Source organism: Heloderma suspectum, chromosome 2 (genome assembly GCF_057233095.1).
Source record: "Heloderma suspectum isolate Gila_16-S chromosome 2, 16-S_ref, whole genome shotgun sequence".
Taxonomy (NCBI): domain Eukaryota; kingdom Metazoa; phylum Chordata; class Lepidosauria; order Squamata; family Helodermatidae; genus Heloderma; species Heloderma suspectum.
The window spans coordinates 51,765,027-51,792,952 of NC_139459.1; the positions used below are offsets into that span (position 1 = coordinate 51,765,027).

At 42.8% G+C, this 27,926-nt stretch overlaps 2 protein-coding genes across 5 annotated transcripts in view; one reads left to right on the forward strand and one right to left on the reverse strand.

Moving 5' to 3' along the window:
• Positions 1-27,236, reverse strand: part of DHFR (dihydrofolate reductase) — a 37,008-nt gene extending 9,772 nt beyond the window's left edge. For both annotated transcript variants that reach the window (XR_014787641.1, XM_084833566.1), the window contains exons 1-4: positions 27,059-27,236; positions 25,306-25,355; positions 24,414-24,519; positions 22,830-22,956 (exon numbers count right to left, since the gene is read on the reverse strand). Coding sequence is in view for 1 of the 2 variants with exons in the window: in XM_084833566.1 (XP_084689692.1) it covers positions 22,830-22,956; positions 24,414-24,519; positions 25,306-25,355; positions 27,059-27,144 (369 nt within the window). In the remaining variant the exon portion in view is untranslated. The remainder of the gene's footprint in view (positions 1-22,829; positions 22,957-24,413; positions 24,520-25,305; positions 25,356-27,058) is intronic.
• A 5-nt stretch (positions 27,237-27,241) lies between these two features.
• The window catches only part of MSH3 (mutS homolog 3), a 121,006-nt gene continuing 120,321 nt past the window's right edge, over positions 27,242-27,926 (forward strand). For all 3 annotated transcript variants that reach the window (XM_084833565.1, XM_084833563.1, XM_084833564.1), the window contains exon 1: positions 27,242-27,692. In XM_084833565.1, coding sequence (XP_084689691.1) covers positions 27,501-27,692 — 192 coding nt within the window. In that variant the 5' untranslated portion in view covers positions 27,242-27,500. The remainder of the gene's footprint in view (positions 27,693-27,926) is intronic.

The window sequence follows — 27,926 nt, forward strand, 5'->3', positions numbered from 1 at the left end:
CTTCTGCGTATACATGCATAGGATTGTGCTTAACCGACCATAATGAGTTATATAAGCCAAAGACTGTGTCTTTCTAGCCTGTCCTTCTACAGCAAGCTTTCGATACAAATTGATCTGTTTTTTTTTTTTTTACTATATAGCATTATTAATTTAACTACTACAATTTAAGTATTAGCTTCAGTATTAGCTTTTTACTTTTGAATCACAGCTTTGCGACAAAAACTGTACACAGTTCAAAATGTGGATATAGCACCTATTTGTTACAAAGATAACAAAATCGAGAGAAGAGAACTTCATACTGGCTACAAATAAATACAATGCAAAATTTAAAAATAAAAACAATTTGGATCACTTGTTTTTGTAAACTGCCCCGGAACCTCTATTGAAGGACAGTGTATGAATCATTTAAATACATAAAATATCATTTTTTCAATCAAAACTTTGAATGGACACTTTTCCTACATGATAAAAAAATCTTAAAGCAAAGATTCAAATTTAAATTAATCTTTAACATTTAAAATGAATTTAATTTTATTGCATTTCCGCCTCCTAGTCTGCCTTTTTTGCGTGCACAAAGTAGTCCTCCTTAACTATTCTGCGGCAGTGGTCAGAATGATTACCTTGAAACCACCTGGAGGAACTGAAGTCGAAGGAACACGACTTACTTAAATTATAAACAGTACTATCCTATACCCGGAAGCAAGTCACATGGGGTTCAATGGGACTTATTCCTGGGTACAGGATCACATCCTTCTGAACAAGGGGATTTAAGCATTTTTTGTAAATTCAGCTGTGAACGTAAGTAACTGCCAGGTGTGAAAGCAACTCCAAACAGTATCCTGCTAGAAAAAAAAATGCTTCAGATGGAATCAAGAAACTAATATTTGCCTCTCGTTTCCATCTGCACATCCCAGGGAGGCTGTGGAACTCTTGAACCAGTGTCTGGAGGCTGTTTTGGGATGAACAAGATGAAACTTAATCCAGACAAGACAGAGATACTGTGGGTTGGGAAACCAACTACTTCAGATGGAGGTTTACAACTGGCCTTAGATGGGGTTGCACTTCCCCTGAAAGACCAAGTGCGCAGTTTGGGAGTCCTCCTGGACTCTGAGCTAACTGGGGAAACCCAGGAGTGCTTTTTACCAGCTTAGGCTGGTATGCCAGCTGCGGCCCTATTTGGAGAGGACGGACCTTATCTCAGTTATCCACGCACTAGTCCCGTCCAGGCTGGACTACTGTAATACACTATACGTGGGGCCACCTTTGAAGATGGTTCAGAAACTCCAGCTTGTGCAGAATGCGGCTGCCCGAGTATTGGTGGAGGGGGAGGTGATTCGATCATATAATGCCTATACTGCACTGGTTACCAGTGTGTTTCCGAGCCCAGTTCAAAATGCTGGTTTTGACCTTTAAATCCTTAAACGGTTTGGGACCAAGTTACTTGAAGAACTGCCTACACCCATATCAGCCTGCCCGCACTTTAAGGTCAGAAAGAGAGGCCCTTCTCATTTGCCCACCCATGAGAGCAGTCAGGTGGGTGGACACACGTGAGAGGATTTGTACTTGAATTACTCCCTTCATTCTGGCCAAGCCAAATCTTCCCTTGCTAAGAACCTGCAGCTTAACATAATGAGAGAGGAACCCTACAGTGAACTGCACATAGTTGGTTCACATAGGACAGTAGGCAATGTTTAACCATCACTCTCATACAGTTCCTGTGCACAAAAGAAAGGAAATAGATTCCACTGTATCCTAGCTTTTCTTTTTTTAATGACCCACAATCTGTTGCTCAGCATCAGCTCCAGTAAAGAAGTTTCTACATTTCTTTCCACTTTACATCCCTTCCCCACACCTCTTCTTCAGAACAGAGGTTCAGATCCTCCCACTCCTATCTGAGCAAACATTTCTAGAAGGCACTTGAAATACAGATGATTGGGGATTAAGTGACTTACGATTCCATCAGTGAGTCATGCACTAACCTTCCCCCACCCTTTATAACTTTTTTCAAGGGAATGTCAAATCAGCACAGTTGTTTATATGAATAACAGATGACTACTAATTCTAAACTATGTCAAAAATATCATTTTGTATTTATTTCCTATTTTAAGATGGAAATATATTAAATATCTGGCCCTATGCTGCACTGCTCCCAGGAAGTGCTGGATCAGGTACTAGGGTCCCAGGGTAGCAGCCTCCTTCATCAGCACTGTTCTCCTGGCAGAGAAAAGCTTTCACCTCATGTTACCAAAAAAAAAGCAAATCAACAAGTTAATAAACATTTTAGCTTTTTAGACTTTTAGCTTTGCTGTTTTAAATCTGTATTTTAAATTCCTGCATTGCCACTAGGTTTTATTCTGGTTGTATTGTTTACTGTGGTTTTAATGTTTTATATATTTTGTACTGTTTTATTGTGTGCTCTTTGGTTTTAATTTTTGTGAACCGCCCAGAGAGCTCTGGCTATTGGGAGGTATAGAAATGAAATGAAATAAATAAATAAGTTACAATTAAGGGTGCAATCCTATCAAGAGGGACGTCAGTCTCTGAACTCTGGTGGAGCATGGAAGGAATCCTCTCCTCCATGCTCCACTTGCCCTGCATCCTTGGCTAGATGCACAAGTTAGCCAGGGCTTCAGAGAGGGGGTGAGAAAGGGCTGAGAGACCCCATTGGAAGCAATGTAAAGGGGTTTCTGCGGTCTTCTCCGCACCCCCAGGAATGCCCGCTTTTCACCCTCTCTGCACTCCGTTTTACAAGCATGGAGAGGCAGCTGCCATGGTCCTCTCCGCACAGGCTATGAGGAGGCGGGGAATGCGGTTTCCTGGCTCTGAGCACTGTCTACAAGCTCAGAGCCAGTAAACCGAAAAATCCTATGGCCCGCTAGACTGTGTCCAGCAGGCCATAAGATTGCTCTCTAAAGCTGCAATCCTAAACACAGTTACTACAGGGAAAGCCCTATTGAACACAGTTGGACTTCCTTCTGACTAAACATGCATAGGATGGCACTCTAATTTACATATACCTCAAGAATCCTCTGGAACAGTTCCTTTCACTTTCTGGCACAAAACAGGTAATGGGGCAAGAACATCCCAAACTTGAAATACTGCAACCCTTTCTCATATACCCAACTGCTAAACTTTAGATGGAAGAGGAACACAGAGCAGACAGCTCTCCCCATGTAGATGTGAGTGTATGTGTAGGTATGTATGGGAGATGATCCTAAAGGTATCCTTGTTCCAGACTCTTTAGGGCAAGGGTGGCAACTTGTGGCCCCCCAGACGTTCTGGCCTACAACTCCTATTAGCCCTAGCCAGCATAGCCAACAGTGAGGAATAATAGCCAAAACATCTATAGGACCACAAGTTGCCCACTTCTGTTTTAGGGCCGTAAAGGTAAGAATCAGCATTTTCAATTGGGTCAAGAAAGAAATTAGTAGATAATAGAGATTAAAAAATAGCAGAGTTATATGTGCTGACTGACCAGCTCCTGTCAGAAGCGAGTGGACTCAGGACTACATTTCAGTGACCCAATAACATGGGCAGGGCTGATCGCATGTGTCTTTCCCATAGCATAGATGTCAATTCTATTAGGCAAACAGTTCCTGTTCATGTAGATAGGTCATTGAGACACAGCCCTTACAATCTGTTCACAGAAAAGCAGCTCTCACACAGCTGAAAAACTGTTCAGAGGGAATCCTAGTGGCTCTCTTTCCCGTATTGGGTATCATCAGTTGGAATACTTATACTTTGCCTAAAATATAGGCCTAAACCAATATTCTCTCAAATCAGAATATGTTTACGTGCTGCTACTAAGATCAGGTACATTAAGATGCTAAAGATCTTAATGTCCCTGATAGTGCAGTCACTGAACTTGAGCCGGACATCCTCGAGAGTGAAGTCAAGTGGGCCTTAGGAAGCATTACTAACAGCAAAGCTAGTGGAGATGACAGTATTCCAGCTGAGCTATTTAAAATCCTAAAAGATGATGCTGTTAAAGTGCTGCACTCAATATGCCAACACATTTGGAACACTCAACAGTGGCCACAAGACTGGAAAAGGTCAGTTTACATTCCAATTCCAAAGAAGGGCAACGCCAAAGAGTGTTCAAACTACCGTACAATTGCGCTCATTTCACATGCCAGCAAAGTTATGCTCAAAACCCTACAAGCTAGGCTTCAGCAGTATGTGAACCGAGAACTACCGGAAGTACAAGCTGGATTTCGAAGAGGCAGAGGAACTAGAGATCAAATCGCCAACATTCGCTGCATCATGGAGAAAGCAAGAGAATTCCAGAAAAACATCTATTTCTGCTTCATTGACTACACTAAAGCCTTTGATTGTGTGGATCACAACAAACTGTGGAAAATTCTGAAAGAGATGGGAGTACCAGACCACTTTACCTGTCTCCTGAGAAACCTGTACGAGGGTCAAGAAGTAACAGTAAGAACCAGACATGGAACAAGCGATTGGTTCAAAATTGGGAAAGGAGTACGACAAGGCTGCATATTGTCACCCTGCTTATTTAACTTATATGCAGAGTACATCATGAGAAATACCGGGTTGGATGAATCAGAGGTCGGAATTAAGATTGCCGGGAGAATTATCAACAACCTCAGATATGCAGACGAAAGCACCCTAATGGCAGAAAGTGAAGAGGATCTAAAGAGCCTCAAGTTGAGGGTGAAAGTGGAGAGTGCGAAAGCTGGTTTGAAACTCAACATTAACAAAACTAAGATGATGGCATCTGGCCCCATCACTTCCTGGCATATAGAAGGGGAAGAAATGGAAGCAGTGACAGATTTTACTTTCTTGGGCTCCAAGATCACCGCAGACGGTGACTGTAGCCATGAAATTAAAAGACGCTTAGACAGCATAGTAAGAAGCAGAGACATCACCTTGCCGACAAAGGTCCGTCTAATCAAAGCTATGGTTTTCCAAGTAGTAATGTATGGCTGTGAGAGCTGGACTATAAGGAAGGCTGAGCGCCGAAGAATTGATGCTTTCGAACTGTGGTGCTGGAGAAGACTCTTACGAGTCCCCTGGACTGCAAGGAGGTCAAATCAGTCCATCCTAAAGGAAATCAACCCTGACTGCTCATTGGAAGGACAGATACTGAAGCTGAAGCTCCAATATTTTGGCCACCTAATACGAAGAAAAAACTCCCTGGAAAAGACCCTGATGCTGGGAATGACTGAAGGCAAACGGAGAAGGGGACAGCAGAGGATGAGAGGGCTAGATAGCATCACCGATGCAATGAATATGAACTTGAGCACACTCCGGGAGAGAGCGGAGGACAGGAAGGCCTGGCGTGCTATGGTCCATGGGGTCATGAAGAGTCGGACACGACTTAACGAGTGAACAACAACAACAAATGATTTGGTTAGGTAGGTGTTACCATTGCTGCTCACTATTTAGCTGGCAGCTTATTCATTTCAGCATGCATTTTTAGATGTTGCATTTTGAATTGGATGTTAGTGCTGCTGCTTTTATTCCATTTGATTTATATTTTTGTTTTATTGTAATTTTGATAGTTTTATTTTCATTATTAACCACCTTGAGCCTTGATGTGAACTGTCCTAGAAAAGCTGCTGTATGTTATGATATAAAGACCCAGTTCACATGAAATGGGGGCAAACTGGAGACTCTGGGGCTGTTCACACAAACAGCAGCAAATTGTGGGTTAATTAATCCACGATTTGCTGCGGTGCATGCCAGGTGCATTCTGTGGCCATTTTGAATATTCAATACCTGATCAGTCCAGTCGGGGGTTGCCACATGATGCCTGAACCTGGACACTATAGGTTAATCGTTGGTTAAACAACCTACAGTTAACCTACAATTAGGTTAATTAACCCATGATTTGCTGCTGTTACGTGTGAACAGCCCCACAGTCTCCATCACACACACTCTTTCCAAGCAATCCTGAGTGAGCCAGATGTGCTTCAATCTCAGGATAACTAACAGGCAAGAAGTGAAAGGCAAGATTTCTCCTTTCTTTCTTCTGTTTCTCCTATCTGCTCTGCTGACTGTCATGCTAGGTGAGGAAGTAAAAGAATTAGCAACAATCCAAGGTTATATCTACACTGCAAATGTACACTGACTTGCTCCCCGTGCAAAATGTGTGTTCATGCATCAGAACATCTCACGTAATCCATTTAGTAAATTATTTTAGAAAAAGACAGGGTTCTTATTCAGACAGGGTTCTTATTCAAACAGGGCCATAGCCATCAAGAGTAAGATGAGGGCTGTCAGGATCAATAATATTTGAAGCTTCTTCCTTGAGGAGTTTTCAAGTCTGCCTGTGCGCCAGCGGGACCCCTAGCTGGTGCAACCGGGAGCCCCCATTCTACCCCGGCCCCCGCAAAATGAGTAGAAATGTTTGTTTCTGGGGTTGCTTTTTGAACCACTTTCTATTGCTTGCATGGTGGGTCAAGTAGGAGCATGGCAGCAGTACTGGATACTTCCCAGTATGTTTTATTCATTAAAATAGTAGCAGGACTACCTCTCTAGACTCTCTAGTTATGGAGAAAAAGGAAAACCATCCAGGTACTAGTCTAGCAAATCACCAATCAGTAATAAGTAATCCTTCTTGTTCCAGACTACTGGTATGTGAATTTAGAAGAACTGGTATAATTGACAAGAACAAGGCACTTATTAAAATTAAACTTCAGTATCAAAATTTAATAAATGTAATAATTTAAAACATATTGGATCACCTATATTTAGATCTTTGCTGTTTGGCACAAACTTACAATGTCATCCCCTCACTCCCCCAACATTCTGGCTATGGGCTTCTATTCAGTTTGAGGCTTATTAAAAATGGCATCTGCATATATCAAAGGGGCGTGCTGACTGCTTTGTCAGGAAGTACTCAGTTAGAACAGGAATTGATCATATGCTAGACATTTGCTACAATAATTAATTTCAAATACATGGTTCTTAATGCAAGAAAAATAGGAAAAAGCTGAAAGCCAAGCTAAATACAACAGAATAAAATATGTTATTTTGAAGAGTTTTATATTTAACATTGTGCATTAAACATGGTGTATTTATTATATGAGAGTGCAAAGACTTTTCATTTTCCATTGTTCAGTGACTGATAAGCTAAACATCACATATCCTCGTTATCTTGCCAAATGAATAACATCTCACATGATGCATTTATCAAAATGCATTCAGTTTATGCTGTTCCTAAGTGTTTAAAACAGTCTTGACTAATATGTTTGCCACTTAAGAGTTGTTTATAAGCCACTGCTCAGAAAATCTATTCAGTAGATTTGAACAACTGGCACATTTAAATCAGTGCCTTTTGCTTGCTTGTATAAAATCTGTAGTGGCTGTATAAAATTTGTAGTGATGTTGTCATGGAGTGGCAGAAGCAGTTTTTGTGTTAGTAATCTGCTGTCCATTACTTTTTGAGACAGAATGAATTATAAGGCTAAATGATACTTTTTTATAAGTATATATTAGAAAAGTGGATTATATTTTTGGCAGTATTCCATCGTATTTCACTGGTACTTTGTACCTCTGTTCTTGTAGTTTCAATACCAGTGTACATGGATGGAATGCTTTCCTAGTCTGTGCTTCTGATAGGCTCTGATTTATGAAAGCTCATGTCACAATAAATCAGTTTCTCTCTAAGGGTCAAGCTACATGTGATGCTCAACTTATGTCATCGGGAAGCATGACAGTGTGGTTTTTTTTAACTTATAACAGGCATGGGGGTGGGGAGGTTTGATTTTCATCAGGACTACAGGACATGGGGAGATTTAATCCTTTCCTACCTTGTTATGGTCCTAATCAAAATAGCTATACCGCTGCTATAAGAAAAAAAAAGCTTAAGGGAAAAAGCTGCTGCTGGTGCCAAGCCCCTGTCATGGGATTAATAGTACAGTTTGGGCTGGCTTTTCATTTGGATGCAGAAGGGGAGGAAAAGGTGATCTGGATAAAGATTGGGTCCTCTCCTGTGCCAGATATTAAAAACACAACACACTGATGGGCTTCCTAATGACTCATTTGGCATCACATCTAGTTTGGCCCTAAACTAACTGTTTTTTCGAATAGTAAACGAGCAGGGAAAAGGTAGAACAAACTACATTCAGCACTGGACGATCCAGTATTTTTCATAAACGGTCACGTGGTAGCTGCACTCACCGAGATTTTTAAGTAGTGTTGTTCCATGATACTAACTGATGCTGCCTACGTGTGCCAGTAAAATGGAGAATTAGGACATGGTGAATGACTAGCACTTTATACCATCATTGGGCTGTGATGCTCTGTAATGCCATGTTTTGTCCCAAAGAAAAGAGGAAGTTTATTAGGTCCAGTGACCACTCTTGGAACATATACAGAAAACTCTATGAAAATATTAACTCATGAAAAAGGCAGCAGTTGGGAAAAGGAACAAACACTGTCAGAATACCATCAGATATATTATGTGATTTCTTCATGGAGAGTATTTTTGTGTAATAAACAGATCACCATGTGATTATACGTAAATAACTGTGTGCATATACAGTAAATTACACAAGTGTAGTATTCTCACACATCACATGAGTACCATGCATTCCATGTAAGAAATCCATAATGGAACATGTGTGGCTCAGTATGGAGGTTCTTATTGTGTTAACATACCCTATTACAAGCACCTACGCGCTACTTCAGCACCTTTTTTTTAGGCCATGAGATAAAGGAAAAAGCTGGTATGATGTAAGGAGCTTCTTCTGCACAAAGCATAAACAAATGAACTTGGGGTGGCCCACAGCACAGCTGAATTAATATGAATATTCACTTTCTTCTACACAGATAGGAAAACAGGATGACCTAGAGGTCAGTATTCGCTAGCATTAGGTCAACATTATTCAGAAGAAAGGACCTCAAATTCTGGTGCTGCCCATTTTTTAAATTCCCTTCTATCTGGTATAAACAGAATGAAAAAGTGAATAAATTAAAATTCAGTTTGTTTTTAAATGTGTGTTATTGTTTTTAGATCCTTCCCTGCTGGTGGTTTTTGTTGTTGTTGTTCAGTCACTAAGTTGTGTCCGACTCTTCGTGACCCCATGGACCATAGCACACCAGGCCTTCCTGTCCTCCGCTCTCTCCCGGAGTGTGCTCAAGTTCATATTCATTGCATCGGTGATGCTATCTAGTCATCTCATCCTCTGCCGTCCCCTTCTCCTTTTGCCTTCAGTCTTTCCCAGCATCAGGGTCTTTTCCAGGGAGTTTTTTCTTCGCATTAGGTGGCCAAAATATTTGAGCTTCAGCTTCAGTATCTGTCCTTCCAATGAGCAGTCAGGGTTGATGTCCTTTAGGATGGACTGATTTGACCTCCTTGCAGCCCAGGGGACTCGTAAGAGTCTTCTCCAGCACCGCAGTTCGAAAGCATCAATTCTTCGGCACTCAGCCTTCCTTATAGTCCAGCTCTCACAGCCATACGTTACTACTGGGAAAACCATAGCTTTGATTATATGAACCTTTGTTGGCAAGGTGATGTCTCTGCTTCTTACTATGCTGTCTAGATTTGTCATAGCTTTCCTCCAAAGGAGCGATTTGATCTCTAGTTCCTCTGCCTCTTCAAAAACCAGCTTGTACTTCCGGTAGTTCTCGGTTTGCATACTGCTGAAGCCCAGCTTGTAGGATTTTGAGCATAACCTCGCTGGCATGTGAAATGAGCGCAATTGTACTCTTTGGCGTTGCCCTTCTTTGGAATTGGAATGTAAACTGACCTTTTCCAGTCTTGTGGCCACTGTTGAGTGTTCCAAATGTGTTGGCATATTGAGTGCAGACCTTTTACAGCATCATCTTTTAGGATTTTAAATAGCTCAGCTGGAATACTGTCATCTCTGCTAGCTTTGTTGTTACTAATGCTTCCTAAGGCCCACTTGACTTCACTCTCGAGGATGTCCAGCTCAAGTTCAGTGACCGCACTATCATGGCTATCAGGGCCATTCAGATCTTTCCTGTATAGTTCTTCTGTGTATTCTTTCCACCTCTTCTTAATCTCATCTGCTTCTGTTAGGTCCCTGCCTTCTTCGTCCTTTATCATGCCTGTCTTTGCACAAAACGTTCCCTTGAGATCTCCGATTTTCTTGAAGAGATCTCTAGTCTTTCCCATTCTGTTGTTTTCCTCGATTTCTTTGCATTGTTCATTTAAGAAGGCCTTCTTGTCTCTCCTTGCTAGTCTCTGGAACTCTCCATTCAGTTGGATATATCTTCCCCTTTCTCCCTTGCTTTTCGCTTCCCTTCTTTCCTCAGCTACTTGTAAAGCCTCATCAGACAGCCACTTGGCTTTCTTGCATTTCTTTTTCTTTGGGATGGATTGAGTTGCTGCCTCCTGAACAATGTTACGGACGTCTGTCCATAGTTCCTCAGGCACTGTCTATCAGGTCTAATCCCTTAAATCTATTCCTCACCTCCACTGTATATTCATCAGGGATATGATTTAGGTCATACCTGAATGGTTTACTGGTTTTCCCTAAGTTCTTCAATTTAAGCTGAAATTTTGAAAGCAGCTCATGATCTGAGCCACACTCAGCTCCAGCTCTTGTTTTTACTGACTGTATAGAGCTTCTCCATCTTTGGCTGCAAAGGACATAATCAATCTGATTTCGATATTGACCATCTGGTGATGTCCATGTGTAGAGGCGCCTCTTGTGCTGTTGGAAAAGAGTGTTTGCTATGATCACCGTGTTCTCTTGGCAAAACTCTATTAGCCTTTGTCCTGTTTCATTTTGTACACCAAGGCCATGCTTGCCTGTTATCCCGGTTATTTCTTGACTTCCTACTTTAGCATTCCAATCCACTATGATGAAGAGGACATCTTTTTTTGGTGTTAGTTCTAGAAGGTGTTGTAGGTCTTCATAGAACTGATCAACCTCAGCTTCTTCGGCATCAGTGGTTGGGGCATAGACTTGAATTACTGTGATGTTGAATGGTTTGCCTTGGATTCATACTGAGATCATTCTATCGTTTTTGAGATTGTACCCCAGTACTGCTTTCCCCACCCTTTTATTGACTATGAGTGCTACTTCATTTTTTCTAAGGGATTCTTGCCCACAGTAGTAGATATAATGGTCACCTGAATTAAATTCGCCCATGCCTGTCCATTTTAGTTCGCTGATTCCCAAGATGTCGATGTTCAATCTTGCCATCTCATGTTTGACCACCTCCAGCTTACCTTGATTCATTGATCTGACATTCCAGGTTCCTAAACAATATTGTTCTTTACAGCATCGGATTTTCTTTTCACCACCAGACTCATCCACAGCTGAGTGTCCTTTCGGCTTTGGCCCAGCCGCCTCACTCTTTCTGGCGCTACCTGGAAATACCCTCTGCTCTTCCCCAGTAGTATATTGGACACCTTCCGACCTGAGGGGCTCATCTTCCGGCATCATATCTTTTAGCCTTGTGATACGTTCCTAACACCAAAAAAAGATGTCCTCTTCATCATAGGGGATTGGAATGCTAAAGCAGGAAGTCAAGAAATCACCGGGATAACAGGCAAGCATGGCCTTGGTGTACAGAATGAAGCAGGACAAAGGCTAATAGAGTTTTGCCAAGAGAACACGCTGATCATAGCAAACACTCTTTTCCAACAGCACAAGAGACGACTCTACACATAGACATCACCAGATGGTCAATATCGAAATCAGACTGATTATGTCCTTTGCAGCCAAAGATGGAGAAGCTCTATACAGTCTGTAAAAACAAGACCTGGAGCTGACTGTGGCTCAGATCATGAGCTGCTTCTTGCAAAATTTCAGCTTAAATTGAAGAACGTAAGGAAAACCACTAAACCATTCAGGTATGACCTAAATCATATCCATGATGAATACACAGTGGAGGTGAGGAATAGATTTCAGGGATTAGACCTGATAGACAGAGTGCCTGAGGAACTATGGACGAAGGTCCGTAACATTGTTCAGGAGGCAGCAACTCAATCCATCCCAAAGAAAAAGAAATGCAAGAAAGCCAAGTGGCTGTCTGATGAGGCTTTACAAGTAGCTGAGGAAAGAAGGGAAGCGAAAAGCAAGGGAGAAAGGGGAAGATATATCCAACTGAATGCAGAGTTCCAGAGAATAGCAAGGAGAGACAAGAAGGCCTTCTTAAATGAACAATGCAAAGAAATCGAGGAAAACAACAGAATGGGAAAGACTAGAGATCTCTTCAAGAAAATCGGAGATCTCAAGGGAACGTTTTGTGCAAAGAAGGGCATGATAAAGGACAAAGAAGGCAGGGACCTAACAGAAGCAGATGAGATTAAGAAGAGGTGGAAAGAATACACAGAAGAACTATACAGGAAAGATCTGAATGTCCCTGATAGCCATGATAGTGCGGTCACTGAACTTGAGCTGGACATCCTAGAGAGTGAAGTCAAGTGGGCCTTAGGAAGCATTACTAACAACAAAGCTAGTGGAGATGACAGTATTCCAGCTGAGCTATTTAAAATCCTAAAAGATGATGCTGTTAAAGTGCTGCATTCAATATGCCAACAAATTTGGAACACTCAACAATGGCCGCAAGACTGGAAAAGGTCAGTTTACATTCCAATTCCAAAGAAGGGCAACGCCAAAGAGTGTTCAAACTACCGCACAATTGCGCTCATTTCACATGCCAGCAAGGTGATGCTCAAAATCCTACAAGCTAGGCTTCAGCAGTATGCGAACCGAGAACTACCGGAAGTACAAGCTGGGTTTTGAAGAGGCAGAGGAACTAGAGATCAAATCGCCAACATTCGCTGCATCATGGAGAAAGCAAGAGAATTCCAGAAAAACGTCTATTTCTGCTTCACTGACTACGCTAAAGCCTTTGATTGTGTGGATCACAACAAACTGTGGCAAATTCTTAAAGTGATGGGAGTACCAGACCACCTTACCTGTCTCCTGGGAAACCTGTACGAGGGTCAAGAAGCAACAGTAAGAACCAGACATGGAACAACCGATTGGTTCAAAATTGGGAAAGGAGTACGACAAGGCTGCATATTGTCACCCTGCTTATTTAACATATATGCAGAGTACATCATGAGAAATGCCGGGTTGGATGAATCACAGGTCGGAATTAAGATTGGTGGGAGAATTATCAACAACCTCAGATATGCAACCACCCTAATGGCAGAAAGTGAAGAGGATCTAAAGAGCCTCTTGTTGAGGGTGAAAGAGGAGAGTGCAAAAGCTGGTTTGAAACTCAACATTAAAAAAACGAAGATCATGGCATCTGGCCCCATCACTTCCTGGCATATAGAAGGGGAAGAAATGGAAGCAGTGACAGATTTTACTTTCTTGGGCTCCAAGATCACCGCAGACGGTGACTGTAGCCATGAAATTAAAAGACGCTTGCTCCTTGGGAGGAAAGCTATGGCCAACCTAGACAGCATAGTAAGAAGCAGAGACATCACCTTGCCGACAAAGGTCCGTCTAATCAAAGCTATGGTTTTCCCAGTAGTAATGTATGGCTGTGAGAGCTGGACTATAAGGAAGGCTGAGCGCCGAAGAATTGATGCTTTCGAACTGTGGTGCTGGAGAAGACTCTTACGAGTCCCCTGGAGTGCAAGGAGGTTAAATCTGTCAATCCTAAAGGAAATCAACCCTGACTGCTCATTGGAAGGACAGATACTGAAGCTGAAGCTCCAATATTTTGGCCACCTAATGCGAAGAGAAAACTCCCTGGAAAAGACCCTGATGCTGGGAGAGACTGAAGGCAAAAGGAGAAGGGGACAGCAGAGGATGAGATGGCTAGATAGCATCACCGATGCAATGAATATGAACTTGAGCACACTCCGGGAGAGAGTGCAGGACAGGAAGGCCTGGCGTGCTATGGTCCATGGGGTCACGAAGAGTCGGACACGACTGAACGACTGAACAACAACAACTGCTTTCCCCACCCTTTTATTGACTATGAGTGCTACTTCATTTTTTCTAAGGGATTCTTGCCCACAGTAGTAGATATAATGGTCACCTGAATTAAATTCGCCCATGCCTGTCCATTTTAGTTCGCTGATTCCCAAGATGCTGATGTTCAGTCTTGCCATCTCATGTTTGACCACCTCCAGCTTACCTTGATTCATTGATCTGACATTCCAGGTTCCTAAACAATATTGTTCTTTACAGCATCGGATTTTCTTTTCACCACCAGACTCATCCACAGCTGAGTGTCCTTTCGGCTTTGGCCCAGCCGCCTCACTCTTTCTGGCGCTACCTGGAAATACCCTCTGCTCTTCCCCAGTAGCATATTGGACACCTTCCGACCTGAGGGGCTCATCTTCCGGCGTCATATCTTTTAGCCTTGTGATACGTTCCATGGGGTTTTCTTGGCAAGAATACTGGAGTGGGTTGCCATTTCCTTCTCCTGTGGACCACATTTTGTCAGAACTCTCTGCCATGACCTGTCCGTCTTGGGTGGCCCTGCACGGCATAGCTTATGGCTTCACTGAGTTACGCAAGCCCCTTCGCCACAACAAGGCGGTGATCCATGAAGGGGATGGTGGTTTTTATTCTGGCTTTATTCTGTTTTAAGCTTTGGAGGGAGCAATCCTACGGCTGATAGACAGTGTCTAGCTGGCCACAGGATTTTTTGGTTTCTGGGAATTGAGCTCAGAGCCAGCAAATACAAGATGGTTGGAGTGAGGAAGAAAAGATCCCCTCTGTGCTCCACCCACCCTGCTCTGGATAGTCAGCTGCCTCTGAGTTTGGAGGCAGCTGACTATCCCCATAGGATTGTGCCCTAAAGGTTTTATATTATGTCTATCATGTTGCATTTAGAGATTTAATTTTTATTAACCTCCCAGAGTTTTGGCTATTGGGCGGTATATAAATGTAAATAATAATAATAATAATAATAATACCACCACCACCACCACCACCAAAGTGGGAATCACTAGTCCTGAATAATGTCTCTCTGCTCTGGAGCTGTTAAAGCAAAAAGTACTATTTGCATACCAGGAACAACAACCCTACGAATCTATATTTATTAAACACAGTTTAATCCCACCACTTTTCAAGGGTATTCACCTGCAAATTTAAAGAGCTTTCATTGTTGCGTGGGAATTTAAATTCTGTAATCAAACTCAAAAACTATGGGCAGTATCCAACACTGCCCAATCGCCAGCAAGATCCACTGCTTGCACAATGGGGATTTAGTACTTCAGACAGGACCTGGAAATGAATGGAAATGCTAGTTTCCGGAATGGGGAGCTCCCATAACAGAGGTCCACTGACTTATTCTGATCTGGAAATGAGTCTTTCTGCTCATTTTGGGGCTTGCTTTATGAAGTCCCGAGTCCCCGTTGGGCAACCAGCACGTCCCACTGGTGCAACGGAATTGGCAGAAGCACAGCAGCCCAGATGGATACTATGCAATGTCCATTACAATTGTAATGGATTCCCCCTTTTTTGGATTCATTACAGTTGTAATAGATTACATTGTAATGGAGTCCCTCTTTTTTTGGATATGAAACTTTTTTTTAATGTGGGCTAGTATATACTGATTATTTTAAATTTATATATTTTCATCCCAAATATGTTGTACAGCAAGAGCTCTTGGGATTGGATGAATCAATACAAAGTGAATCAAACTGAATCAGATTCACTGCAGCAGCAGTTGGGCCTATCTATATAAGGAGGCATGATTGTGAGGGAGCCAGCTCTCCGAGCGCGAGGAGCACCAGTGATGAAGCGTCTCAGCCCCAGTGACAAAGTGTCAGAAAACAAGCAAGTTAAGCAACTGTCTGAATTTAGCAATAGGACAAGGAAGCCAAGGCAGTCAACTCTTTCCTCCCTATTCTGTACTCACAATAAGTAACTATAAATAAATAACTATAAATAATTTCCACACCTTCTCATAGTAAACAATTAAGTTTCCAGGAAAAACACACCCAAATAAAAAACCAGTTATGAAGGCAGAAATCGAGGAGCGGGGAGGGCTATCCACTGTATTGCACTGAGTGCCACATTTATGACTATCTACCTCCTGGATGGAAAGCATGGGTGCGTGCTTGGTGTAATGAACTCCTGGCTCTCAGGGAACAAGTTTGTTCCCTTGAGGCCAAGGTTGCTGACCTGGAGAAGCTAAGAGAGGCCGAGAAGTTGGTGGATGATACCTTCAGGGACCTATTAGCTGTGTCCCACTCCCAGGGTGACAGCTCCTCTGCTGTCATGGAGAACGCAGGTCTTGGGGAAGGAGGGCATCATTCTGAGGAAGAGGAAAATGATCCCTTAGAAGGGACCCATTCCTCAGTAGATGAACAAATATCCTCTCGCACCGCGGATGTGCCTCTGAGGGGAGGGGGACTTGTGGTCGTGGGAGATTCGATCATTAGACACATAGACAGCTGGGTTTGTGATGGGCATGTAGACCGCATGGTGAATTACTTGCCTGGTGCGAATATCACACACCCTCTAGATAGCCTAGCAGATAGTGTTGGGGTGGAGTCAGCGGTCGTGATCCATGTTGGTACCAACAATGTGGGGATATGTAGTTGTGAGGTCCTGGAAGCCAAATTTAGGTTGCTACGTAGGAGGTTGAAATCCAGGACCACCAAGGTGGCTTTCTTGGAAATGCTACCTGTTACATGTGCAGGGCCAGCTAGACAGGAAAAGCTGAGGAGTCTCAATATGTGGATGAGATGGTGGTGCACGGAGGAAAGGTTCAGATTTGTCAGGAACTGGGGAACATTTTGGGACAAGCTGGGCCTGTACAAGAGGGACAGGCTCCACTTGAATCAAAATGGAAATTCACCAGACTGCTGCTGAACATAAAAAGGGTGGCAGAGCAGCTTTTAAACTAAACCCTGGGGGAAAGCCGACAGGTGCTGGGAAGCATCTGGTTTGGGTTAAATCATCCCAAAGGGATGAAGATGAAAATAGGCCAGGAGTACATGGTAGAACATAATAGCCAATCAAAGGGGCCAAAGTCCCATAGCAAAAGATGCACATGCCAGAGGCATCTGGGGAGGGAAACCATGTATAGGTGTTTTTATGCAAATGCTAGAAGCCTCCGAGCCAAAATTGGAGAGGTGGAGTGCTTGATTTTAAAGGAAAACCTGGATATAGTGGGCAATACAGAAACCTGGCGGAGCAGAGAAAACCAGTGGGATATGGTCATTTCTGGATATAAACTCTGTAAGAAGGACAGTGAAGGGTGTACTAGGGGAGGTGTTGCCCTGTACATCAAAGACAGCATCGTGTTGAGCGGACCAGAACACCTAAAAGAGGTAGGCTCTTCCACAGAAGCACTGTGGGTGACAATACCAGGCTCTAAAACTAATTTAGTGCTGGGAATGTGCTATTGTCCCCCAGACCAGAATGCTCAGAATGACCTTGAAATTAAAAATGAAATCAGTGAGGCCTCCAAACAAGGAAGTATTGTAATAATGGGCGACTTCAATTACCCCTACATTGATTGGATAAATGCATGTTCCAGCCACGACAAAGAGGTTACATTTCTCGATGCCCTAAACAATTGTGCCCTAGAACACTTGGTCATGGAAACGACCAGAGGGGAGGCGACCTTGGACTTAATCCTAAATGGTGTCACCCAGGACCTTGTATGACATGTAAATGTTGTTGAACCAACTGGAAACAGCGACCACAGTGCTTTCATATTTAATATATATTTAAGTGGGAAATTGCCCAGGAAGTCCAACACAGTCACATTTGACTTCAAAAGAGGAAACTTCTCTAAAATGAGGGAACTGGTGAGAAGGAACTTAAAAGGGGGAGTCAAGAGGATTAAATCCCTTCAAAATGCTTGGAGATGACTCAAAACCACAATAACAGAAGCCCAGCTAAAATGTATACCACAGGTTAGGAAAGGCAGCACCAAGACAAGAGGACGCTGGCATGGATAACGAGCAGCATCAAGGGACCTATCAGAGAAAAGAGAGCTTCCTTCAGAAAATGAAAGTCTTGCCCAAGTGAAGAAAACAAAAGAGCACAAGCTTGCCCAAAGGCAATGCAAGCAGGCAATAAGAGATACAAAAAAGCATTCTGAAGAGCATATTGCTAACAATATCAAGGCCAACAATAAAGATTTAAATATATCAGAAGCAGAAAACCACCTAGGGAGGCAGTTGGACCAATGGATGACAATAGAGTTAAAGGAGTACTAAAGGAGGACAAAGGGAACGCAGAGACGCTGAATGAATTCTTTTAATCTGTCTTCACTTCAGAAGATATAGGATAGTTACCTGTGCCTGAACTGATGTTTTCATCAGATCCTCAGAAGGGGGTCTGAGGATCTGAGGCAAACAGTGGTGACAGAAAATGAAGTTCTCAACCTTATTGATAAATTGAAAGCAAATAAATCACTGGGCCCAGATGGTATCCATCCCAGAGTTCTCAAAGAACTCAAATATGAAATTGCTGATCATCTAACCGAAATATGCAACATGTCCCTAAGATCAGCCTCTACACCAGAGGACTGTAAGATGGCCAATGTAACACCATTTTTCAAAAAGGGATCCAGGAAGGATAAGGGAAATTACAGGCTGGTTAGCTTAACGTCTGTTCTGGGTAAATTGGGTGAAGGCATTATTAAAGATAAAATTAGTAAGCATACAGAAGGACAAGCCTTGTTGAAAAAAGAATTAACACAGTTTTCGCAAAAGTAATTCCTGTCTCACTAACCTTTTAGAGTTCTTTGAGAGTGTCAATAAACATGTAGACAGGGTGATCCAGTAGACATTGTTTACTTGGACTTCTGAAAGGCTTTTGACAAAGTCCCTCACCAAAGACTCCTGAGCAAACTTAGCAGTCATGGAAGAAGAGGACAGGCCCTCTTATGGATCAGTAACTGGTTAAAGAACAGAAAGCAGAGACTAGGAATAAATGGTAAATTCTCCCAATGGAGAGAAGTAAATCATGGGGTCCCACAGGGATCTGTATTAGGACCAATGCTTTTTAACCTGTTCATAAATTATCTAGAATTAGGAATGAGCAGTGAGGAGGCCAAGTTTGCGGATGACACCAAATTCTTTAGGGTGGCTAAAACAAAAAGGGATAGTGAAGAGCTCCAAAAGGATCTCTCCAAACTGGGAGAATGGGCATCTAAATGGCAAATGCAGTTCAATGTCAGCAAGTATAAAGTGATGCACGCTGGGGCAAAAAATCCCAACTTCAAGGATAGCTTGATGGGATCTGAGCTAGTGGTGACTGACCAGGAAAGAGACCTTGGTGCTGTGGTGGACAGCTCAATGAAGATGTCAATCCAGTGTGTGGCCGCTGTAAAAAAGGCAAACTCCATGTTAGGCATAATTAGAAAAGGAATTGAGACTAAATCTGCCAATATCATACTGCCCCTATACAAATCTATGGTGCAACCACATTTGGAAGACTGTGTCCAGTTCTGGTCACCACACCTAAAAAAAATATTGCGAGCTGGAAAAGGTGCAGAAAAGGGCAACTAAAATGATCAAGGGGCTGGAGTATCTCCCCTACAAGGGAAGGTTACAATGCAGGTTAAGGTTGGAGAAAAGGAGGGTAAGGGGAGACATGACAGAGGTGTACAAAATTATGCGTGGTATGGAGAATGTGGATAAGGAGACATTTTTCTCCCTCTCTCAAAAATACTAGAACCTGGGGTCATCCTATGAAGCTGATTGGTGGGAGATTCAGGACAGATAAAAGGAAGTACTTCTTCACATAGTACATAGTTAAACTATGGAATTCACTACCACAGGATGTAGTGATGGCCACCAATTTGGCTTTAAAAGGGGGTTGGGCAAATTCCTGGAGGAAAAGGTTATCAATGGCTTCTAGTCCTGATGGCTATGTGCTACCTCCAGTACCAGAAGCAGTGAGCCTATGTACACCAGTTTCTGGGAAACATGGGTGGGAGGGTGCTGTTGCACTTATGCCCTGCTTGTGGGTTCCCGGTCGACAGCTGGTTGGCCACTGTGTGAACAGAATGCTGGACTAGATGGACCCTTGGTCTGATCCAGCATGGCTCTTCTTATCTTCTTAAACTAGCCTTCCAATGGGAAAGTTCTATGTCACATTGATCCTGACACTGTTTCTTTCCTAATAATGTGGTCCTGCAGCTTTATTAAAAGAAAAATTATGTTAAAAACAAAGCTTTCAAAAGCAAATCCCTGCTGAAAATGGTTTACATCAAATAAAATGATTCATCTCATTTAGCAGCTACCCAGTTGTTGTTGTTGTTGTTCAGTCGTTCAGTCGTGTCCGACTCTTCGTGACCCACGCACCTGTTCATAGTATAATAGTAATCTTTCAGAAATCCTTATCATTCAGAACATTACATTCCTGATAAATGCACTAAACATTATTCGAGGTGTTCATTCTAACCTAGCCCATCTAATTAAAATAGTCATGCCAGCTCAAATACACAGCTCTCTCAAGAACCAGTGTATTTTCTCCCTGTGGGCTATTAGTAAGTGCCTTTATTATTAGAACTTGAAGCTATATATATCTATTACATAAAAGTCCTATTCATTACATTGATTACTAGAGAAACACGCTCTAAAGCCTCTCTTGATCAAGACAGCCTATAGTATAATAGAGCCTGCACTTTATAACACTTGCATTAACCCCCCTGCCCCCCAAAACCAAAACAACAAAACCATTGATGACTGAGTTTTGTAATACTGAATGGCACTGCTCTCTTTGAAGTAACAGGAAGTGAAGCACAGTTTAAGTGAAGCATAACAAATTAATTAATTTAGACATGAACATTTCTGAAAAACGAGGTCATACAATAAACAAGCCAAAAGGAAACAATAAAGTGTAAACATGCATATTTTAAAGGATGCTGAGGCCAAAGTTATTAAAAAGTTCTATTATCATAATAAGGATACATTATATAATAGGAAAGAAAATATGAATCAGCAGAAACCTGGAGGGGAAAATGTGCTAAAAATTTTTGTAGGCAGCATGGATCGGCCCCACGCACCACACTCAAAAGAGCGGTGTAGAGTGGGAGAAACGGGGCATTCCTGGGGGCAGGGAGGTTGGAAGTGCTGGTACGACGCTTCCTATGTGTCATCCAGCCTCCTTACTCCATGCTCGGAAGTCCCGTGGCTGGACAGCCGAATTAGCTGTCTAGCTGTGAAAGCAGAGCGGAGGGAGTGTGGAGGTGTGCTCCTCACCACTCCTCCTGCCCTGCAGTGGATAGGCGGTTGCCCTCTGGTTCGGAGGCGACCGTCAATCCCCATAGGAGTGTTCTCTCCACTAATACATTTATAAATCATCTTAATGTACAAAAGGGTCACCAAGGCAATGTACAACTTTACAAACAATAATTTGCTTAGTGGATTGCATATAGTCTGTTCAACGCTAAACACATTTGCTTAAAAGCAAATGAAATTGATTTCATTGATTTAAATGAAACTTTTTTTCTGAATAAATAAATTTTCTGAATATTTCCCCCCCAAATAGATTGAAGTAACCACATTTGCAAGGAAGAAGACAAACCAATATTTGTAAATCTACTATTTGTACCATTTCCCCAAGTTCCTGGACAGATTAAGATGACAATTTGAATTTCTAAGCCACAGCCTATCTAACTAACCATCCAATTAAAATGACACGTTCACATCAGCTGAAACAACCCATGGTTGTTGTTGGGTTATTTAAGGGTTGCTGCCCACCCCAAACAAGTCATGCCCCCCAGGTTCGGATGACATGGCAAACTGCACCAGTGTAGGTAATTAGGGAAATCCAGCCTGTACGCACCTGGCTGCAACAAGCCACAGTGAACTGGGTCAATGATCTCCTACCCCTCACTCCAGTCTCATGACTAACTTTGTGAAATCCTATACTGGTCTAGTCAGAAATATGTCCACTGAGTTCTAAAAGGCCTAATCTCAGGTAAGTGGGTACAGGACTGCAGCCTTAGTGGGAAAAAACTAGAGTGCACAATATCCCGTTTTTCAGATAATCTTGGTTTCTGCACAATTCAATATTATAATTGCATCCTTTGTGGAGAAAAGCTACCATGACTACATACATTAATGAAATCATGAAAAAAAAAACAAAGAAAACTCTAATAGTACAACCCTATGCATGTTTACTCAGGAATAAGTCCCACTGGGTTCAGTGGTGTTTACTATCAATAGTGAGTGTGCTTATATTAGGATTGCTGCTGACTTATCTTAAGAAAAAGACATTTTCATTCACAGAAAACAACTATCATGTTTTAAAGAAACTGGTAAAAATAATGAAGCATATGAAATTGATATCAATGAAATTATTTATCATAGTTTTATTGATGTCTAGTGCATCCACTTCAGCAAAACCTCACCAAATATGAGCACTAGATTCAGGACTACTGGTGGAAGGTAACTATCTATGCAATATCTGTATCGCTACTTAAGATTCTGTTTGGACCAGACTGATAACATAGCTCCCTAAGCTAATCAAGAATTTGTTAGTAATCTGATTATTATGGCTTGGATAGAGAGAACCAAGAAATGAACCTGCACATGTACAAAGGATTGGCTAAGAAGGGTTCTATCTATGCAAAAAATATAGTGAACTTCACATACCTAGTGATTCAGAGAAGGAAGGGAATAGATAAATAGAGTACTTGCAAGAAGTTGGAAACTGTTTATTATTGGAACGCTGATTTTAATTAAAATCAGCATTGGATCTTTTCCTTTGCGTCAAGTCATGGTTACGAGTTGGATCTGAACAGATTTTCTTTTGTTAAAGGAACAAGAATACTATATTTGAACCCCACCCCCCGCGCACACACACACTATGAAAATTATTATAAACTGGGGGTCTAGTTCAAGGATTTGAAAATGGTCACACAAAAATAAGCCATTGTATGTCTCTCATTCTGTTATTCTATTTTAAAGTATTGATCTTGTGTTTTAACCATACCTTATAAACGGAAGAGCCTCCAACTATCCAAACCATGTCTATCTTACTTGCCAACTCTGATGATTCTACAAGATCTAGTGCTTCATCTAGACTTTTGGCCAGGTAATGGGCTCCTTCAGGAATTTCCCTAGAACAAATAGATAGCTTAATATCCTAGTATATTTGAACATGATATTCTGAATGTAGCTGTATCAATGATAGTTCACTTTTTTTGCATCGGGATATTGCTACAATGTTAGAAATTAGGTAATAGGCTGTAGCGAACATGTGTACATACACACAATCCCAACCACACACCCAGTCCCAACCATACACCCAAGCCCAACCACCATCGACATGAGTCTTGCTGTGTGCATTTCCCCAGGTAATATTTCCATCACTTCTGCAAGTGTTTATTCCTACCACACTTCTGCCCCAGGGACCCTACTTGAACTTTTATGTCTAGGACCAATCCACAGGCAGGTTGGGAGTCAAAATACTAGTAACCATGATGCTGGAATAGCAAATAACTTAACCAGATACAAACCAACAGAGTATCTCTTCTGGGATAGGCTCAGGATACCCTAAAGCACATGAAAATAAAGGATCAAAAGCGATTCTGGGTATAAGTGGTTCACTGAGCAAGCATGACATCACTGAATCTATTCTTTATGGGCTGTGCCATTTTCTTGAACCTGATAGTATGATCTAGGTATATTGTAAAGATGCTTACAATATCAACCCTGACTGCTCATTGGAAGGACAGATACTGAAACTGAAGCTCAAATATTTTGGCCACCTAATGCAAAGAGAAAACTCCCTGGAAAAGACTCTGATGCTGGGAAAGACTGAAGGCAAAAGGAGAAGGGGACGACAGAGGATGAGAGGGCTAGATAGCATCACTGATGCAATGAATATGGACTTGAGCACACTCTGGGAGAGAGCACAGGACAGGAAGGCCTGGCGTGCTATGGTCCATGGGGTCACAAAGAGTTGGACACGACTGAACAACAACAACAAAGATGCTTAATGCTGTGGTAGGATTAGTTTGCATTTACTTAGTAAAAACATACTAATCCTATCACAGCATTAAGCATCTTTGGCTTTTGAGTTATCATCTTACTAGTATAAGATGAGGGGTGGTCAGCTTGTGGCCCTCCAAATGCTGTTGGACTGCAACTCCCATCAGCCCTAGCCAGCATGGCCAATGGTGATAGATGATGGGAGTTGCAGTCCAGCAACATCTGGACTGTACAAGTTGTTCAACCCTGTATAAAATAATGTAAAAGCCAAAGGCTTTCTAACTGACATGTTACTTCTGCTATATTATTTAAACCTGTCCCATGAAATCAAGGAGATGCTGGAATTAAATACCTGTAAGTGCAAACCACAACATCAAAGAAGATAACATAATTATTACTACTAGACAACACTTTTGACAGGATGTCAACTACTATCTCTGAACAGGGGCATTGTGCTTGAAAGGTACCATTGTTAAAAGATGCTATGCTACAAATTAGTTTAACATGGCTCCCTCTTCACTAGTTCAGTTACTGTAGCTGACTTTATATGTCTCTCTACAAGATCACCAAAATAGGTACTTACTTCAGTTCCTTGCTGAGTACTATATTAATTCTACCTTTTAAAGGGCGACATTTCTCAGGAATGGAGAACCAGGTCTTCTTACCCATTATCACTGCATTTTGTTTTCCTGTATAATATATAAAAATATACTTGATGTTATTATGTAGTGACATCTAGTGGTGGTAGTACTTCCTCACAACTCCAGTTTAAGCAACAGTACCACAGTCCGGAAAACACTCTGAATAAAATTTAAGTCAATGGAAGAGAATACATGACATATGTAAACCCAGATTTTAATAGGAATGCAAATAATACATGAATTAGTATAGCATGATAGCTAATAAACTGAACCATGAACCAAATATTTCCTTTGCTGTAAACTCACTAGTTGGCCTTAAGTAAACCACTCTCTCAGACTCAGTCCCTCATTTGCAATATGAGAATAATAATGCTGACACACTCTGCAGGTTTGTTGTAAGGGTCCACTAGTATAACGTATGTGATGTTTGAACACTAAAATGACAATATAAATGCAATGTATTACCATTAAATTACCTTTTTAGGTTGCAGACCTTGCCCACGAAACTCCACAGAAGGTTTTTTCCCACTGACTAACTGAACCAGGATTGAAGTCATATAGCACATACAACATCCTTCTCCCTCAGCAACTTGTAGCCTTCTGACATGATCAACAGCATTAGCATCGCTACACCATTTGTTCAAAATTTTGAAATATGCTTAGACACTGTGGGATTTCAAAGTAGATTTCAGAGTCTTTTTACCTGATTTTTACTTTCTTAACATAAGAAATGACAAAGTAATCTTGACCAGTGTTGCACATCACCAAAAAGTATTACATACACAAGTGCTGGCGGTAAAAAAAAGCAGCTGAGGGAAAATCAACCACCATTACCTTCTTGTGTAGCTGTCACGGTCATTTTCTGAAAATACTTAAACTCATTCCTGTTCAGAAACAAACAAACAAGTTGTGATGATGTCACCTTCATGGACACTGATATCGCTCCCTCTTCTCTTTCTATTCTCAAGCCTTTGGCAACTGTTTTGGTAAACCCTATCACCGCAGCTCACACAGGTAAACTAGTTTCTGTTTTCACACACGACCATCTGGTTTTTTATTTATTCATATTTTGTGCAGGCTGTTGGCTATCACTGCTGTTTCTATAAGGTATTAGGAATAAGAAGCCCACAATGTGTCAAGATTCCCTGATAGATGATGAAAAAGAAAAAGCAGTAGCCCAGCAACATAATGATTCCCCCCACCCCCTGCATCTTCTCTGTCACCTAAATGGACAGAACATCACAGGAAAATAATAAATTCTAGAGGGGTAGCCTTGCAACAAGAACAACAAATGTCTTAATGGTGCCATAAAAACAGAGTTATTATAATAAAAGTGTTTCATTCTTTCCCCTACTTCCAAATCACTGGGCAGAGCAATACTACCTGTGGTTCAGGAAATGCAAAGGTGGAGAAATCGCCTTACCCAAAGCCCTACCACTCATACCAGCAAGGCAGGAGCAGCATTTTTCTCCCCCTTCCACTTTAGGCACCACCCCTTTACTTTTACTATTTCCCTCCCATTGGTTGCAACTGACATACATAATTTCCTTCCCATTGGTTGCAACTGGCATACATAATTTCCCTCCCATTGTAAGCAATGGGAGAGAAATTATGCATGCCAGTTCTGGGCATGCCCCCAATGTACATGTGGGGAAATGGGAAAGCTATGGATTCTGCAGATCCAAGTCTTTCCCCCAATCCACTCCTTTTTGCTTCTACTGATGTTGGAGAAGCACAGACTGCAGCAGCTGGGAGAGGATCTGTGAAGTCAGATTTCCCCCTCCAAGGTCAGGACCTCTCTTTCCGCCCATGGAAGGAGAGGTTGAAATCATCTTATGACCCTTGGGGCACTCTCCTAGGGACCTCAGAATTACAGTCTAAATCAGGGGTGCAGAACCTCTTTCAGCCGGAGGACTAAATCCAATTTTGGAGCAACTCTCCAAAATGCAACTCTCAGGGGTTGCATTCTGGTGGTGGATGGGGCTGAAGGCAAAAGGGGGCAGGGCTAAGCTACCATCATATTTCGGCTTAAATCTCTTACTGCCAGTCACTAAGCCTTAGGAGAGGCATTTCAACCTTTTAGAAGAGGGAAAAAACTGTACAAAACTGGGAAACGAGCAAATGATTGGTGGTTGAGAGAAAGGGGGCGAGGCCTTCTGGGGATCCCTGCAGAGTTGGACTGGGATGCAATGTGGGCCGAATTTGGCCCTCAGACCTGAGGTTCTGCACCCCAGGTCTAAATTAATCAACTGAACTTTTAAGTTTTGTTCTCAGAAATCCTCCAAAATGATTTTAAAATGCCATTTCTCATTGCTGCAAACCGCCTGCACAGAAGGGGATTCATCCGCAAGCCTGAAGTTGTTCCTTAAGGCAGAACTAGCACCAATGCAGACGTATAGTTAAGTATTGTATTTTCGTTGCACTGTCTCGGCCTCACACCGATAATAGTGACCGGCACTTCGGAAGGAATCCGAGAAGGCAAAAAACTACGTCTCTCAGCCCCCGCTGCCGCTGCGTAAAGGCAGCAGTGCACACCGCGAGCCGAAAGCGCGGGAGAGAAGAAAGGACGCGGGAACGAGTCCTTTACCTGAGACGCGGCCACGGGAGCTTTCCGTTCTTCCCAATGCCCATGTTCTGGCACACCGCCGCGATGGAATTGAGCGAGCGCCCCATCGCCCCTTCTTGCCCCCGGCTGGAATTCCTCGCAGGAACCGACGCCCCTGAGCTGGGAATTAGCCCGCTAGGCGAGAGAAGCCCTCTTCTGCGCATGCTCAGAGAGGCGCGCCTCCTCCCGACAGGGGGAATGAAACGGACTCCGTCCACGCTGGCGAACCCAAAGTCCGAACGCTTTTGCGACCCGGCCCAACCCCCACGCGTCGGCGCGCGCGCTTTTGCTGCCGTAAAGGAGGGCCGAGCGAAGCGGCGTGGGGCTGTGTTCCCATGAGGCGGGTCGCGCGGCTCCCCTCGGGCTCCTCGCCGCAGCAGTGCCGCGCCGCCTTTCTCTCGGCGGTTCCTCCTCCGGTTCTGTAATGCCGCGAGGGCGAAGAAGGCCTAACCCTGGCGGCGGGCCCCGCGGGCAGCCGGTGTTAAGTAAATTCTTCCGACCGGTGGGATGCCTGCAGGCAGCCGCTCCTGCCTCGGCTCCTCTTGCTCCCGTTCTCAGCTCGCCTGAGGAGAGAAGCGAGGGCCCTTCGTCGGCCTCGGCGGTTGCTGTGCAGACGGTGCGCGCCGGGCTGTAGTGGGACAGGGCTGAGGGGGTGGCGGGTGGCGGTCTGTGGCTGTGACCCTGATCAGACGGCCCCACTCTGTAGCATTGAAGCCCAGTCCCGTCATCTCCCTCCAGCCCCCATCAAGGGTGTGTGTGTGTGTGTCCTATTGCAGCCTTCTCCAACCTAATGCCCTCCAGATGTGCTGTATCTGGCTGGGAGTTGCAGTACAACACATCTGGAGGGCGC